This window comes from Prosopis cineraria, unplaced genomic scaffold (genome assembly GCF_029017545.1).
Source record: "Prosopis cineraria cultivar Desert tree isolate PC_DT_omini unplaced genomic scaffold, ASM2901754v1 PC613, whole genome shotgun sequence".
Taxonomy (NCBI): domain Eukaryota; kingdom Viridiplantae; phylum Streptophyta; class Magnoliopsida; order Fabales; family Fabaceae; genus Prosopis; species Prosopis cineraria.
The window spans coordinates 28,646-45,878 of NW_026555938.1; the positions used below are offsets into that span (position 1 = coordinate 28,646).

Below are 17,233 nucleotides of genomic sequence, written 5' to 3' on the forward strand. Positions count from 1 at the left end.
ATTCTATTTACACTTAATTTTTATTATTAATTTTCTTACAAAGAAATTTCATCTTTAGTAAGAGTAAATTTAGAAGTTAATTAAATTTTTAAAAAGAGTCAATGAATTTTAATGTTATTTTTAATGATATGATATTAATAAATTTCTTTATAAAGAGTTGAATGTTAAAAAATATAAATTTTTTAAATTTTTTAAAATATAATCATTAATTTTTTTAAAAGTGTTCTTATTAAATAAATTATTTTATATTTTTTAAGATAAAATATTTTATTAAGTAAAAGAAAAAAAAGATGAATTTAATTTAAATATAAATAATTATTTTATTAAAGAGTGAGATTGAGTTAAACCAGCGAGTATAAATTAAAGATTTTATTTTAACTATCAAAATTTAAAATTAAGATTACGTTCATTAGTTCGTATTTGGTTTCTACCATCAAAACTATAGTTTTGTTTTCAACAAGTACGCAAACATCTGCAACAATTTTTTCTGCTCTGACATCTCTGTCTTCGATTGTCCCTTCCTGTGAAATGAATTCATGTTATGACGAATTTGTCATAGGAATAATCAAGCTACAACTTTTTTTTCTTGGCCAGAAATCAAGCAGCAAGCTCATTGAACGTAGCATAATTAGCTCTTGCTTGCGAGGCAAAATCAAACTTCGGAGACCGGCAAAAAAAAAAAACAGAGAGAGAGAGAGAGAGAGAGAGACAGAGAAGAAAAAAGCACCTAGAGGTGGTAGAAAACTAGAAATATGCAGAAAGAAATCCTCATAGAATTTGACGTCTGAACAGTATATAGCGGAGTCGATGGGGACTAGCTTGGTGAGATGCTCTCCTGGTAACGCTTTATTTAGAACGCTCAAACCTCCAAATTCAAAGATTTTCCGATTCTCTTCCATGTCGGTTCGCTACGGTCAGACTACATTTCAACTACATATACCCATCGTTTTCACTTCTGCGAAATGTGATCTTTTTTTTTTTTTCTTTTCTGTGTACAGAAATAGATTATTCATTGATCAATAGGACGTGGTTCATTCGCTTTCAGTGGAATTGTAACATATTCTGACTATTCTTGCTCAAGTTTCTCTGTTTGTCTCTGTCTCTGCCCTAATTTTGGTCGTAGATGGATCGAATTCTAGTAGGAGGGCATATGATGCTTTGCTGTTGGACGCTGGAGGTACGCTTTTGCAATTGGCAAAACCAGTTGAGGAGACTTACGCTTCAATTGGAAGAAAATATGGTTAGTTAATGTTCAATGATTTATAAATTCACCCTGCAATTACCAAGTTTTGAATGAAAGAAGCAAGAGGCTATACTCAATGCTGTGCCTCTTTTATCTACTCAAAAAAAAAAAAAAGGGAATGAAAATATACTCAATGCTGTTCCTCTTTTATCTACTCAAAAAAAAAGGGGGGGGGGAATGAAAATGACTAGTTTCATTCCCAATCTACTATATACAATCTAGTGTCTGTATACTATTATATAAATTCAAGCCAAATTATGTGGATTGGCTTGTTAATAGTATTTTTTGGACCACAAAATCTTTGGCTGTTTGTATTTAATTATTTAAATTATTAAGTGATTTGACTTCGAATTATTTGCAGTTAAATTTGAATTGGACAATGAAGTTCATTTTATGACTAAACTACCGTATTATAGCTCTTTAGATTGGAAATATCTATGCCATGCACGGGCCCTCATATTTAGTTTTTTGAAAATTGTGGGATTTCCCTATGAATCCCCAAGGTAATATGCTGCAATGAATCAAGTGATTTGACATAAAATTAAAATGTAACTCGTATGACTCTCACTTGTTGCTATCTGGCTTAGAGTTATGAATATCCTGATAGCTTTCTGTTAACATTTTCCAGGTTTGATCGTAACACCAGCTGAGATAAAGCAAGGCTTTAGGAGAGCATTTGCTGCTTCATGGCCTGAAAACCTACGTTACCAGGTCTTTGCTCTGTCCATGATAATCTTTTCCTTTTTACCATCATCATCATTATTTTGTATTTTACAGTGATGCTCCGTATTTTGACCTTCTTGATTAAAAACCCATTTGCAGCTTCCACTTTTCTGTTTTGGATATGGCTGCTTCCAGTTATCTAATGGTTATTGGGAAACTGAGGACAATGTTATTTAGAGTGAATATAGTTCTTATCTCTGCCTACAGAGGTTAGAGAAAGTTTATGTGAGTCTGTACAGAGCACATACGACTTTTTGCCACTACACTTTTGGTTTTTCAGAGACCAGTTGTGTGCAAACAGGATTCTAGTTGTTCCATAGTGAAAGATTTTACTTTCATTGAAACATTACCAAGGAACTTAATTATCTAGGTTTTCAAGTTGACTTGCTTACATGTAACTTCTGTGTCACTTTGGCAGTCGATTTCCTACTGTGTACATTTCATGATTACTGATGTTAGATGGTTTTCCATGCAGATTTCTTTTGTTAACATATACTCTAGTCTGCAGATTGGTTTCTTCTTAAAGATATGTAAATAGAAAAGCAGTGTGAAAAGGGTGCTTAATACAGCAGTAACACATTTTTAAGTTGTATTCATTACAGGGAGATGGGAGGCCATTTTGGAAGCTTGTAGTTTCTGAAGCCACAGGTTGTGCTAATGAAGATTACTTTGAGGAAGTTTATGAGGTAACCCTTCTGATGAGAATGGTGTTCTTTTCTAACTCTTGATGATACTCTCAAGCTATTGCTATTGACAGGTTACAGTTTATTTTCTCTTGTCAATTTCTTTGAGCCAAGTCTGTTTATGATATTTTGGTCCTTCTAAATTGTTGATTCTGATCTTCTGTCTTGCTGATTAAGAATCTCCATTCATGTTGTTTTGTGATATCATTATTTGTTTACTAAAGAAAAATAACGTCTTGGGTGTGTTATACTGCCACTTGAGCAATTTCTTTAAGTAGCTGGCTTTTTTATTTTTTAAAAGATAATTTGTCTCCGATCCTTATATCTGAACTTCTATGTGATGTTCTTGTCAGCATTATGCAAATGGTCATGCGTGGCATCTTCCAAATGGGGTTCATGAAACAATTTCCCTTCTCAAGGATTCCGGAGGTCAAATGAATTATACATATTTCTTTATCATAGAACACTAAAATTATATGCCCTTGCTTATCTATGTTCTTTAAAGTTCCATGTTTTTCCTTTCTAACATGAATAGCAGTGACACAGTTAAGATGGCTGTTGTTTCCAATTTTGACACTCGCTTAAGGAAGCTCTTGATGGATCTTAATGTATTAAATCTGTAAGCATCAATAATTCCTTGAACATGTTATTACTTAGCTTTATTGTATTCTTGAACGTTTATATGACAATCAACATAGATGAGGAAATTATTGCTTCTCAACCTCTTAATTTTCAGAAACCCGTGTAGTGCATGAACCTCTCTTAGTGTTAATTCATATAAATTCTTGATTTTTATCTCAGGTTTGATGCTATCATTATATCCTCGGAAGTTGGATATGAAAAGCCAGATCCAAGAATATTTCAGGCTGCTTTAGGTATGTATGGTCTTAATGCATCAAGGAGATAGTTGTCATAGTTTCTTTCAGCTTCTAATTTATCACCACTTTTCCGTAAATTCTTTGTTCCACTTATCTGTGTATTTCTTTAACTTCTATTGCCTAAAGTAAGGAGATAATTGTCATATTTTCCTTCAGCTGCTGATTTATCACCACTTTTCTGTAAATTCTTTTGTTCCACTTATCTGTGTATTTCTTTAACTTCTATGGCCTAAAGTGTAAAACAATAAGTTTGAGGAGATACTCAATAATATAATGATTGCAACAAAACAATAATTTCTATAAAAGAAAGCTACATTTGCATTTTGCAATACCGAAGGATGAGGAACGCTTGAAGAAATATTGCCTCGAACTATTTTTTGTATCATATAGATCAAAACCAATTTTAGAAAATTACTTCTGAAAGAATGCTGCAAGCATGTTATGTTAATTAATTCCAAGGGAAAGTTGCACTGTTCACTGCATTGCTAACATCTATTCCCATGATGATGCTAGAATTTGTTGAATTTTTTCTCACTTTTCTTTTGCCTTTTACTAGATCAAGTTAAAGTAGAGGCAAGTAGAGCCTTACACATAGGGGATGATCAAAAGGCAGATAAATTAGGGGCCAATGCAGTTGGAATAGATTGTTGGTAAGAGCTTTCTTGTTCTAATGTTCACCCTCTCTCTCTTAGACTGATAGAAATGTCTCAATGTCTGTTCATTGCATTTAGTACTTTTTTGGAGTTTTTTTTTTTATGTCTGCATTTATTTGTTGGCTGAAATTTGAGTAGCTTGCTATCTCCTAAAAGCATTTTATGCTCATCTGCGTAAATCAGGTTATGGGGAACTGATGTGAAGACATTCTCTGATATAAAAAGCCGCATTCTCAATTTGGAGCATAGTTTTCAACTATAGAAGCAGTGCTTGGGAATTTTGTTTTAGATCAAGTTTGTCATGTTATATATCCACTTGAATTTCTTTTGCATGTTGCAGCGGTGCAATGAAATGACAGTGAACAGCCACCAAATGAATCCCTTTGTCCGAAAGTGCAGACATTTCTTTTTTTGTTTTTTTTTTTGGTTCTTTTTTAAAGCAGCTATTATAGCAGCAACCAAATTTGCAATACATAACACGATGGAAATTCTCCACAAGTACTGAATTGCTATTTCTTTGAAAGTAATATTACTGTCAGAGTGTCATTGGCTTTACATAAAATTCTTCATTCTCCCACATTGGTGATTGGTTACATAGAAAGCTGCTCAGAAGAATTGAAGCTATGAGAGAAATCATCCTATCTTATGTAAGTTTAGTTAGTTGATAGTGGAAACTGTTTAAGAGATAATCGCATTAGGAATTTTGCTAGATGATATGTATCCCTTGTAATCTATAGATGAAACAAATGTAGGGGGTGATTTAATTGAGCACAAGTTTGTCTAACAGTTAGTACTAGAGCAAGTTGATTCCTACGATATTCATGCTTTATAATATTGAAGTTAACCCCCTTTTTTATGGAAGTTGAGATAAAAACAGTAGCATATCATATATTTGTATTTAAACATACATCAATACACAAATAGATAATACATATCATATATGTAGGCTATTACATTAATGATGAGTATAGATTTTAGACGTGACTTTTGATGGAATTACTATATCCGCTTTGGGCATCATAATACCTGGACCACAACATAACACCTCCATATTTTGCTGAAGTCTTAATTGTTGGTAGCACAGTGGAAGTAAGATCAGACGCAGGAACAAAGCCACTTCCTGCAGCCTCAGGAGAAGCTGGTAGCCCCAGGAATATCTTGTTAGCTGGGATATCTGATGTCCATTGCTTCCAAGCTTCGTCAAGATTGGTGATTCCAGAACTGTACTGGCATGGAGGGTTGTTGTAGAATTGGACCCAAACATAATCAAAAAGACCTGTCTTGAGGGCATTTCCTATCCATGCATCAGGAAATGGGCATTGAGGTGCTGCAGTTATGTACACTTCCTTTCCCTGATTGCCATAGCCTTTAAGATACCTGGCAAGATCACCCCAGTGTTGGTTTGATCCTCCTTCGATGTCAAAGTCAATGCCATCAAGGACAGCGGGACCCAGTGGACGAGAAGAAGACTGTCCTCCCAAGAAGTTGTTCCAAAGGTAAGTGGCTACATGCTCTGCATCTTGAGAGGATGCAAGAGAGTAGCTACCAGCTCCTCCTCCTAAAGACAGCAAAACCTTGATGCCTTTGGCTTGACATGATTTAATGTCAGAACTCAAGCCAGTGCAGCCATTAGTGTAGGGATCACAATGACCAGCTAGGTTTATCATTGGGGTTTGGCCATTGCCAAAAGTTGGCAAGAAGGCCAAAATCAAATACTCATAGTTCCCAGTGGCACAGGCCTCAGCCAGCGTGCCTTCATTACCATTCTGACCCCAGTAGATTGCTATGCTTCCTGCATTAGAGCCATTTGCTAGTGCTAACACGATGAAGGCGAAGACTGAGATGAAGATGGCCCAATTTTTGGATGTCATTGCCAAGTAATAAGCAATATCTAATGAATTGCTTCTTGTGCTGCTTCCTATGCCAGAACACCATGTTGGAGGATGCCTTTTATAACAGAAACTTGTCTCTGGTCTTGCAAATTTGTCGTGATTGTTCTTATAAGAACGTGGCTTGGCGGTCACTTCGGCTCTGGCCTTCATGGTTGAAACGCAATCGTTGATGTAGACGAAAGGTCAGCTGTGTCCGATCTTATTGACGTCTTCTGTGTCGTTTTCTCTACCATGGCTGCTTCTATTAAGTTGTTTTCCATTATTCCAAGCAAAACTGAGTACGGCAGCGGTCAATTGTATCACAGTGCATCAGTGATAGTGGGTTATCATCGAAGAATAATTACTGTTGGATCACGTGATTTTTCCAAGATAGAAAAAAAAAAAGAAATGGAGAGAAAATTGTCTGGATATGGTTATGAAGAACTTCAAACATAGTAACGGAAAAAAGGAACCACGCTACATCTTCAGGAAACGTCCCGGCTATTTGCCATGGACATTACGTAGTTTGCTAGGTTACGTACATGATAAGCTGAAATATGATATACAGTGAAATCTCTGAGGCTTTTAAAATGCAATTTTTAACCTACTTACTAAATAATGGTTCGATACCGGTTTCTGAAACGAACGAGCTTAGCATTGTGCAGATAATTGAAGTTCTTTTATATACAGATGTTGATGCCATGGCATTAATTACGGCTTGAGTTTTCCTAAGTAATACTCTCTGTTTATTTTTATGGTTACTCATATGTGGTTCTACTCAGAGGCAATCATTTTCAAAAGACAATCTTTTAACAAGAATTAAAATCTTAGTTTGCCACAAAGGACTAACTTCTTCTACTTAATCCAATTCTCATTGGTTTACTCTTTATTTTGTTATAGAAGAAACTGTCATGCTTCATTTTTTTTTTTAATATAAGCATAATTACAAAATTTAAGAACCATTTTACATTTTTCTCAACTTGACTTTCATAAAATCAGATTTATTTTCATGAGACAAATTTAATTCTTTCGCATGCTTAACATTAATTACAAGATTTTTTTTGTCCAAATTTTTTTAATTTTAGATATAATTAGCTCAAATAACTTTCTCAAATTACAATGGTTGATTAAAATTTGCTTCCATTTGAATAGGATGGAATATGTTGGAACTGTCATAATCATGTGCATTGTGAAAAGCAGCCAAGCTAATCCATTTGTCCCAAAGAGCAGAAATTTATTATTCTGATTTTGAAGCATTCATTTTGATTAAACTTTTCATTAATTTATGGGAAATTCTTAACAATGTCTGAAGTACTTTTTACAGGAAAATTAGGATTCCTCCCATCTTAATTATATGGCAAAGTTTTAAAGTCATATTTGGTCCTAACTATAAGTCACATAAATAGCTATTAATTAAAATTTTCCTATTTACCTATTGGTAAATTATTGAAAAGGAAAATTAAATTCCAGTTTAGTGGTTCCCATATGCTCTTCAAATGTTGCGTTTCTCTCCCTTTAAAAGGAATAAAGTAGGAATATTTTTTAATTTTAAAACAGATTTAATGAGTAAACTATCATTTCTTAATTTTGGAGAGATAGGTAAAAGTGATTTGTAATAAGGATCAGAGGCAGTAATAATTTTTTTCAAACTTTGTACTATTAATTAGCAACTCCAATCATTTCAGTGTTAATCTAAAGTCTGATATTGAGGTCTCATGGTATTGATTCCAATTAGTTACGTTAAATACCATCCCAGCATGTCGTTTTATTCTTACCATGAAGCCTCTTAATATTCGTACTTTATCATATTGAAACTTTATCCTCAGTTTGGTACGCAGAAGATAAGATACAAACCGTAACATATTTATATATTTGTATTCAAATGTACATCAATTTCAATACACAAATAAATAACACACAAACACGTATATATAGGCAGCCTAGTACATGATTAAAAGATGAGTGTTGATTTTAGACGTGGCTTTTGATGGAGTTACTGTATCCGCTTTGGGCATCATAATATCTGGACCACAACATAACACCTCCATATTTAGCAGAAGTCTTAAGGGCTGGAAGCACAGCGGAAGTGAGATTAGTAGCAGAAATAAATCCAGTGCCTGCAGCCTCAGGGGAAGCTGGTAGCCCCAAGAATATCTTGTTGGCTGGTATATCTGATGTCCATTGCTTCCATGCATCTTCAAAACTGGTCATTCCAGAACTGTACTGACAAGGAGGGTTATTGTAGAATTGAACCCAAACATAATCAAAAAGACCAGTCTTGAGGGCATTTCCTATCCAAGCATCAGGAAAAATACACTGAGGTGCTGCAGTTATGTACACTTTCTTCTTCCCATTAGCTCCATAGCCTCTAAGGAACCTGGCAAGATCACCCCAGTGTTGGTTTGATCCTCCTTCACTGTCAAAGTCAATGCCATCAAGAACAGCGGGACCCAATGGACGTGAAGAAGATTGTCCTCCTAAGAAGTTGTTCCAAAGGTAAGTGGCTACATTCTCTGCATCTTGTGAGTATGCAAGTGAGTAGCTACCAGCACCTCCTCCTAAAGACAGTAACACCTTTTTGCCTTTGGCTTGACAGGATTTGATGTCAGAACTCAAGCCAGTGCAGCCATTAGTGTAAGGATCACAATGACCAGCTAGGTTTATCATTGGAGTTTGGCCATTGCCAAAAGTTGGCAAGAAGGCTAAAATCAAGTACTTATAGTTCCCAGTGGCACAAGCCCCAGCCAGAGTGCCTTCATTACCGTTCTGGCCCCAGTAGATTGCTATGCTTCCTGCATTAGAGCCATTTGCTAGAGCTAACACAATGTTGGAGAAGACTGAGATTGATACTGCTAGCTTGTTGGATGCCACTGTCAAGGGGCAAGCAATATCTGATATGAATTGCTTTTGTGGTGCTTCTTCCTGAGCCAAGATACAATGGTTAAGAATGTCTTTTTATAGTGGAAACTTGTCTCTGTCTTAGAAAATTGTGGGGATTATTCTTTCAGGGACGTGGCTTGGCAGTCGCTTTGGTTCATTTCTTCATGTTTAAAACGCAGTCGTTAATGTTGACAGGAGGAACGAGGGTGGGTTTAATTACAGTATTGACAGCTTCTTTGTCTCTTATTATCTCTGTTTTGCTTGCTTCTGCTAAGTTCTCTTCTGTTATTCCAGTGAAAAGTGCTTGAAGCAGAGGTCATTTGTTAAAGGTTACGCGAAGTCTATCGACATGAATGCTGGAGAATTATTATTGCTGGATCATGTGACTTTCCGAAAAAAATGAAATTAAGGCGAACTATATGAGAAATCATTCTTGTAGAAAATGACAAGGTATATATGCTATATCTGTATTATATTTTTTTTTCATGTTTGTAAAAATTGTTTATAAAAGAGTAAACAGATATTTTAAACATCATATTTAGTCTGAGTATTTTTAAATAAAAAATTTATACAACAAAAAAAAAACAAAAACATACTCAGAACGTTCCAACTCAATCTTCTTTTGAGAATTTATTTTTTACAATTTAAGGATCAAAATGAAATGAAAATCAGAATTTTGAATTTATTTTGTTTAAGAATTAGTTTTCAAATTCAAATGTAAATAATAGGAAATTAATTTTTCAGATGCATGACTAGTTGAAGGTTTGAATTTGACTTACTAAGTCAATTGTTTTGTGTGAAACGAGTTAAACTTGCCTTACTAGCCTAACAATTTCGTGTCAAAGGAAAGGACAACTATGAACCATTGTCCCAACCATAATATAAAAATTCAAGTCAACATTGAATTACTTTATATTGATTGATTTAATAAAATATTTTGTTTTGACTGGTATGAACATGATCCAACAATAATTTTAACTATTAACTCTTAAATAAATATTTTAATTAGTTTAATAATCCATCTAATTTTCAGCACCTTGATGCTAGAAAGAGAGGCCATCCTTCTTAATTAAAGAAGGTTTTGGAGAACAATTAAATTTCATTTGATTCATAGAAATGAATGAAGTAAAATAAATTTTTAAAAAAGATAAAAAATTAATGATAAAAAAGAATAATAAACCACATTCATAAAAGAAAGAGATAATTTAATCTATAAAATTAAAATCATGATTCATAAAAATTTTAAATATATGATAATTATTACATTTATAATATAAATTAATACATTTTATGATATTTATCATAAAATGTAAGGATAACTTAATTAATTTCTGCTTTAATTTTTTTTAATTTATTTCATCCTATTCCTTTCTAATAACCAAATAGTACTTTAGTGTGAGAAAAAATCATAATCCTTTTTTTGGGGGGGGGGGGGGGGGACTGAAACCTCCTGGCTTTGCGCTGCAAACGATTCCTCAAATAGACCATGGACATTAGTTTGCTACGTTATGCAGATGATAAGCTCTAAGCTCAAACACAAAATCTAAGGTACAACAATATGATTTACATTGAAAACCAATGGAGCTTTTGAAATGCAACCTTCACATGCGTGTGAGGTACAATATAATGGCTCACTGCTACTCATCAGAAACTGAACAAGCTTTGGAACCAAATCTAGGCAAGATACCGATAAAACCTTCTGTCACTCTCATCACGCTCCAAAAATTCACGCTCAATGAGGGACTCGATCCGTTTTTTAACCTCCGTTGGATTTGCCAAGAATCGCGATTGCAGCTGCTTTGTGACCTCTGCTACAAGATTGTTATGATCGAGGAATTTCCTTGATTTCATGATCCTCACTACTGCAGCTTCGATCTGAGGCTTCCTGTCCTCCTCCACTCTTTGCCGAGTTTCCAACTTCTCAGGTTCTGACTCCTTTTGTGCTACTACAGTTCCTATTTTTACCTTGTATAACTTGCTGCTGAACTTGTCATTAACAAAGAATGAATCATCCTCCGCAACATCTTTACTCATAGGCTCCTTCCTGAGGACATTTCTTCCCTTAACCAAAGCCAATGATTGGAGGCACCTCTTCAGATCTGAAGCTGGAATCCCTGTTGCTTGCTCGATCTCCCTGTAGCAAAGTCTATCGGCATCGTTGAACAGCATGAGGACACACATTTGATAAGTGGAGACATTTAACTCGTGCTTCTGGCCCTTTCCAAAGGTTGCCTTTACGTCTGCACTTCCCATATTTGTTTGCCAGGACAATCTCCTGCCAGTGTGGGTGCCAAGATAATAGGACCGAAACTTCTCACAAAGTGCAGACACCTCAGCTGGCAGATTGCATGGAGCACTAGGCTGAGCTGGCCAAGATCCTGTTGTCAGAACCTGGACAGTAAGTGTAGGACCGTCTCCGAGCTCAGGGTGGCTCGAGTAAAACCCTTGCATCGTGTCCTCAGAAGTTTTCATGTCCATAAACATGCCCTCTAATTTCGAGGTAAATTGGTAGCCGCATTCTGTCTTGAGCTTAACCAAGAGGCTTCTCTCTGCATCATCAGAAACTGTTTTTCCAGACAAGAGCCGCTTTGCCAGATGCTGTTTGTAATACTTTTCAAACACATCTTTTTCCTGCAAATATCGAAACAGCATCATCACCTTGTCAAGGGTAACCTCTACGTCATCTTCACTTACACCCTTCAGGCCTTTACGAAGTTTATCATCTACAAACAGTGAAATGTACTCTGGAGAACGCTGATTCAAGTTTATGAAGTATTCAAATGAAGAATTCAGAGCATTCTGAAATGATTTGTCGTTGTTGAATGCCAGGTTAATAATCTTGTCATATTTATCTTTCTCATCCAAAAGCCTATTCACAAACTCTACGGGATCCTTCAACCTTTCCGGATCAGTAATAAGCACTTTGCCAGATTCTCTGATGTGGGAAGTCATCACTTCTCGAATTTTTGAAAGACCCTCAGCGACGCGATGGAACAAGTTATACATTCGACCCAGATCTTCATACTTATCGTCACAAAGCATATTTACTAACCCAGAATTCTCCATGTTTATTAATCTAAGCATGTGGTCTTCAATCATCTCCTTCTCCACTACGTTTGTTATCTTCTTTTCAGTCCTGGAATCCAAGTAATGGTTCACCCTGTCAATTTCCTCGTTCAGTCGCTTCTCTGCTTTTTTCAAATATTCCCCACAGTCACAGCACTCAATGAATTTCTGGGATTCCACCCTGTAGAACTCAGCAGACACTCGAAGAAAATGAGCCTCAAATTCTTGTGCATAAACAGATGGACCCAAATCCAATAGCATCTTTATTATATTCCTAGTTAGCCCTCTATCAATAACTTCACCAGTGCGCTCCCTTTGTACGAATTCCAAAAGTATAGTCAACAGCCGGGTCCTGATCTGGCTGGAGTAAATAACATTTTCTCTCCAAAGATTCAGCCCAAGCTCATGAACAGGTGTCTTATGTGTGCTTGGGATGTAAGTTCTATCCATATACATCAGTATGTCTCGGATCATTCGTAATGCCCTATTATGATCATTCCATTTTCTGTTAAGTTCTTCCAGAAAGGATTCCCCTTGAGCTGCTTCAACGGAATTAGCTATGTCTTTGAGATGTGCAGTCATGGTTGTAACCAGTCCAGAGTAAAGCCTTTCACCAAATTTGTGAAGCACCATATTGTATGCATTTCTGAATCCACGCAGGAAAAAAAGGTGGAAAGTTTAGAGGCATAAAATAAGTTTTCCCTCGGGAAAGAATAGAACAAGACACAAAAATCCTTTAGATGTGCACATGTCCAATGAGAAAATCCATTACTTCAGTATATGTTATTTAAAATAATAGAAATTCATTAGTTGAGCAAATGAATAAACAAATACTCCAATAAATATCCAACTATAGTTGGTGTATCTGTAAATAAAAACATCCCCCCTATGATGCAATAGAAGCAAAAGTTTCATTGCATGCAAGAAAGTCAATAGATTCAGTAACATTGTGCTCCACAAGATCACTCCCATTAACAGGTCCAACCTTTGCATATTTGCACGGACATACTGTAGTTATTAGATTATGTTTCTGTTATGATTTTATAATTTTGAGACTGGTTAGTTATGATGACAAGGGGAATAGCTGTTATGTGTTGATTTAGTTTTAATGGTTAGTCCCAATAAAAACTCTAACATTTGAATTATAGAATAGCGATGGCAGATTAATGAAACTCTAGTGCTATTTAGTATCTCTTTTCTCCTCTCTCTCTCTAATCTCTCTCAACCTCCTTCGTCTCTAACATTCCTGTTCTTCTCTAAATCTCTCATCTATCTTCTTCCTATAATCCTCTGAAATTACAATTTTACAATAGTGGTATCAAAGCTAACGCTCCTTGGCAACTTTTTTTTCCCCTACTACTCATCCTTTCAATTTATGGTAAAAACAAGAAATCAGACCCAACAAGAAATGGAGGAAAGGTTCCACCAAGTCGAGCAAAGACTCACCAAGTTAGACACCATTAACATGCTCAATGATCAAGTAATGGGTCTTTCAAACTAGATCCAACTTCTGATGCATGATTGAGAGGAAGAATTAACCAAGAGAGATCAGCGTGGTAGAAATGGCAGAAACGGCCATCATTGCCCACATGAAGTCAATCATCGTCATCAAGAAGACTACCGACAAGCTACCCAATTCACAAAGATGGACTTCGCAAAGTTATCCCATTCTAATGTTTTGGGATGGTTGTGAGCATCATTTTGAATTAGATGATACCCCAGAAGATAACAAAGTGAAAACGGCATTGATTTCTTTAGACGAGAAGGCCTGGTCATGGCATAAGTCTATGAAAATAACTTGGTTTGGTATACACCCAACATGGGTCAAATATGTCAAAGCCCTTAAACAATGTTTTAGACCCATTTACAAGACACCCTTGGGAGATCTGATGCAATTGCAACAGAAGGGTTCCCTGGCCAACTTTAATGACGTGTTTGACAGTGTGGCTTGTAAATTGGATTTGCCAAAATTTGTTGGTTGAAGCATACATAGAAGGACTATCGGAAGATTACACAAAACCTATTTGGCTTCTCAAACCAAGAACCCTCCAAGAAGCATAATCGCTGGCGCGCATGTAGAAAATAACTCTACAAACACAGGTAGAGAAGAAAACAAGTGTCAAGGGCTCTATCTAGGTGGCTACATTTTTGAATGCTTCATCACAACCTTCACAACAAAGGTGTCCACCTTATAAAAATGCTCTACTATATAGTGGGACCCAATTGAAGGGGAAGGCCACATATACTTCTCAAAAATCTTCTTCTTCAGTCTCTTCTTTGAGCTCTTTCTCAAAAAGCACCTCCAATTTCCCTAAAATTCTCTCTACAACTAATTAAGTAGAGCACAAAAGCAAAAATTTATGCTTCTACTGTCACAAGAAATTTTCTTAGGATCATAAATGTCCTCAGTGGCAAAGAATGCATTTGCAATATATTGAATTGCCAAAAAATCAAGAATTCAAGTCTGCGAACCAGAAGACAAGGAAAGAGTTAATGAAAAAGAAACCCCTCTAATCTCCCTATATGCCATGGAAGGAATTGAAGGTTCTTCATCAATGAGATTAATGGGGCATTCTAGCAAAAAGTAACTCTAGATCCTCATTGATAATGGAAACATGCATGACTTTTTGGATTTGAAACTAGCAAGAAAACTAGGTTGATGACCTAATGGCACCTATGAATCTTGAATAGTTGTTAGTGGAAGTAGATTAAAGGTGCATAGGGTTTGGGAAAATTTCAAATGACGTATGCAAGGTTTAGACCTTGTTTTAGACTGCAAAATTTTAGAGCTTCATTCCTATGATATGGTACTTGGGCTGCATTAGTTGAAAAGCATTAAAAATGCTTTTTGGAATCATGAAAGCCTCACATGTTCTTTTGGTATGAGGGAAAATTATGTAAGCTGCAAGCCAACATTCCTAATCAATAGAAGATGGTGCAACCTAAGCATTTGGAGTTTAGTGGCAATTCAGAAGACCAAATATACCTACAACAATGCATTACTAGTCAACAAGAAGATTGGCAGTGCTTCATGATTCAAACAACCACAAAAACTACCAAAACATGATTTCTATTTTTTGGACGATTTTTCTGATTTGTTTAAAAAACCTCAAAGGCTACCGCCATTTAAAGAAGGCCACAACGACCCAGTGTTTTAAAAGGCACCAATCCAATTAATTTGAAACCATATCGATATCCAACAACACAAAAGGATGTGATTGAAGGACTTGTGGGATATCCAACAACACAAGGGCTACCGCCATTTAGAGAAGGCCACAACGACCCAGTTGTTCTAAAAGGCACCAATCCAATTAATTTGAAACCATATCGATATCCAACAACACAAAAGGATGTGATTGAAGGACTTGTGGGAGATCTTCTTAACAATGGGGTTATACAGGAAAGTGTTTCTCCTTTTTTCAGCTCCCTTAGTGTTAGTTACGAAGAAAGACGGCACATGGCGAATGTGTATAGACTATAAGGAGTTGAACAAACAAACTATTAAAACTAGTGCCCTATTCCATTAGTTGAGGACCTATTTGATGAATTAAGTGGAGCTAGGTGGCTACAAAATTGGATTTAAGAGCTGGACATCATCATATTTTGATGGTGCCAGAAGATGTTCACAAGACTGCATTTAAGACTTACGGTGGGTACTTTAAATGGCTGGTTATGCCATTTGGCTTGACCAATGCCCCAGCAACTTTCCAAGGGGCAATGAATAGCATCTCCAAACCTTTTCTAACGAGGTTTGTCTTAACTTTTTTTTAATGATATTTTACTTTATAGTGCTAATATTGTGGAACATGTGCATCATTTAGAACAGGTCTTTTCACTTCTAAAGGTAGCGTCAATATTTGTTAAGAAAAGTAAATGCTCATCTGCTGCAATTGAGGTTGAATGAATACCTGGGGCATCTAATTGGAGGAGGTACGGTCAAGACTAATCCAAAAAAGGTTCAAGCAGTGGCTGATTTGCCAAAATCTCAAAATATCAAATAATGGAGGGCCTTTCTAGGGTTTGCTAGGTACTACAGGCATTTTGTTAAGGTTATGGAGTTTTGACCTAACCTCTAACCCTTCTTCTTACCAAAAAAAAAATGGGTTTGCATGGTCCCAGGAAGTTGCCATACCTTTCAACCACCTTCCAAAAGATTTTGATTACTACTCCAGTGCTCACACTTCCACATTTTACTCAACAATTTTGGTGGAAACTAATGCATGTGGAGTAGGTGTTGGTGCTGTTTTGATGCAAAAGGGTCAACCTATTGCTTATTTTAGCAAAAGTTTAGCTGATAGGCATCAAAAGCTTTCTATATATAGAAGGAGTTAATGGCTGTTGTTTAGCAGTATAGCATTGGCATCAATATTTAGAACGGCAGAAGTTTATAACCAAATCAATTCAAAGGAGTTTGAAGTACTTGCTTGAACAGAAACAACAAATGTTTCGGGTTGCTAGGCTAGCAGGATTTGACTTTGAAATACGGTATAAGAAAGGGCACGAGAATTTTGTTACTGAGATGCTCTTTCCAAGTGCCAAAGCAGCAACTAATGCAGATGATCTTAGACACTTCTTCACTACTAGAATTACTTGAAAAAATCAAGGGTAGCTGCAAAATGGTGCTGTAGTTGTAGAAATACAGAGAAGGTTCAAGAAAATAATGGAGTTTGGGAGCATTTTTCATGGGATGGCAGTTTGCTAAGAAGAAAAGTCAAGTTGGTTGTAAGGAATATTGTTAACTTTACAACAATAGAATTCTAGAATGGCTTCATTCTAGTGCATAAAGGGGTCATTTGTGAATACAAGCAACTTACCACAGAATTAAGGCTCCATTTTGGTGGAAAAAGTTAATTAATGACATGACAGATTTTATTAAGTATTGTGACACATGTGCTAGATGTAAGTATGAAGCTGTAGGGTCGCCTGAGTTATTACAACCTCCTCCAATACCAAGCAAAATTTAGGAGAGTATTACCATAGATTTCATTGAAAAACTTTCTAGATTTCATGGTAAGGACATAATATGGGTTTTGATAGATAGATTGAGTAAGTATGCATATTTCATTCCTTTGACTCATCCTCATTCAGCATCTTCCTTGGCATAAATTTTTTATGGATTATATTTATAAATTACATGGTGCCCCTACAAAATTATATCTGATCATGATCCAATTTTTGTAAATGGTTACTAGAAGGAGTTTTTGCAATTTTAAGTATTCAATAGCATCTTTCAACA

General features: G+C 35.8%; 4 protein-coding genes across 6 annotated transcripts; 1 reads left to right on the forward strand and 3 right to left on the reverse strand.

Annotated features, from left to right (window-relative positions):
- The first annotated feature begins 469 nt into the window (after nt 1-469).
- On the forward strand, nt 470-4,742 carry LOC129297796 (uncharacterized). Of its 3 annotated transcripts, none has more exons than XM_054936140.1 (9): nt 470-964; nt 1,124-1,240; nt 1,872-1,954; nt 2,569-2,652; nt 3,003-3,078; nt 3,196-3,268; nt 3,451-3,524; nt 4,084-4,177; nt 4,364-4,742. In XM_054936140.1, the coding sequence occupies exons 1-9, from the start codon at nt 808-810 to the stop codon at nt 4,440-4,442; spliced, it is 837 nt and encodes a 278-aa protein (XP_054792115.1). In that variant the 5' UTR covers nt 470-807; the 3' UTR covers nt 4,443-4,742. The 3 variants fall into 3 exon arrangements, with proteins under 3 accessions (XP_054792115.1, XP_054792117.1, XP_054792116.1); XM_054936142.1 differs by having other exon boundaries at nt 472-838; XM_054936141.1 differs by having other exon boundaries at nt 474-913.
- A 412-nt stretch (nt 4,743-5,154) lies between these two features.
- LOC129297795 (acidic endochitinase-like) lies at nt 5,155-6,379 on the reverse strand. Its single transcript, XM_054936139.1, has one exon. The coding sequence runs from the start codon at nt 6,220-6,222 to the stop codon at nt 5,155-5,157; it is 1,068 nt and encodes a 355-aa protein (XP_054792114.1). The 5' UTR covers nt 6,223-6,379.
- A 1,618-nt stretch (nt 6,380-7,997) lies between these two features.
- LOC129297797 (acidic endochitinase-like) lies at nt 7,998-9,991 on the reverse strand. The gene is made up of 2 exons (XM_054936143.1): nt 9,968-9,991; nt 7,998-8,973 (listed from the first exon to the last, which is right to left on the reverse strand). The coding sequence occupies exons 1-2, from the start codon at nt 9,989-9,991 to the stop codon at nt 8,023-8,025; spliced, it is 975 nt and encodes a 324-aa protein (XP_054792118.1). The 3' UTR covers nt 7,998-8,022.
- A 411-nt stretch (nt 9,992-10,402) lies between these two features.
- On the reverse strand, nt 10,403-14,929 carry LOC129297799 (cullin-3A-like). Its single transcript, XM_054936144.1, has one exon. It carries the CDS (start codon nt 12,628-12,630, stop codon nt 10,606-10,608), a length of 2,025 nt encoding a protein of 674 aa, XP_054792119.1. The 5' UTR covers nt 12,631-14,929; the 3' UTR covers nt 10,403-10,605.
- Nucleotides 14,930-17,233: the final 2,304 nt, after the last annotated feature.

Bases quoted from the DNA above. Each gene is read 5' to 3' on its own strand.
- LOC129297796 (XM_054936140.1), top strand. From the start codon at position 808: ATGGGGACTAGCTTGGTGAGATGCTCTCCTGGTAACGCTTTATTTAGA. The intron at 965-1,123 runs GTGATCTTTTTT...TTTTGGTCGTAG, and splicing joins CGTTTTCACTTCTGCGAAAT to ATGGATCGAATTCTAGTAGG. The intron at 1,955-2,568 runs GTCTTTGCTCTG...TATTCATTACAG, and splicing joins CTGAAAACCTACGTTACCAG to GGAGATGGGAGGCCATTTTG.
- LOC129297795 (XM_054936139.1), bottom strand. From the start codon at position 6,222: ATGAAGGCCAGAGCCGAAGTGACCGCCAAGCCACGTTCTTATAAGAAC.
- LOC129297797 (XM_054936143.1), bottom strand. From the start codon at position 9,991: ATGGCCTCTCTTTCTAGCATCAAG. The intron at 8,974-9,967 runs GTGCTGAAAATT...ATCTTGGCTCAG, and splicing joins CCTCTCTTTCTAGCATCAAG to GAAGAAGCACCACAAAAGCA.
- LOC129297799 (XM_054936144.1), bottom strand. From the start codon at position 12,630: ATGGTGCTTCACAAATTTGGTGAAAGGCTTTACTCTGGACTGGTTACA.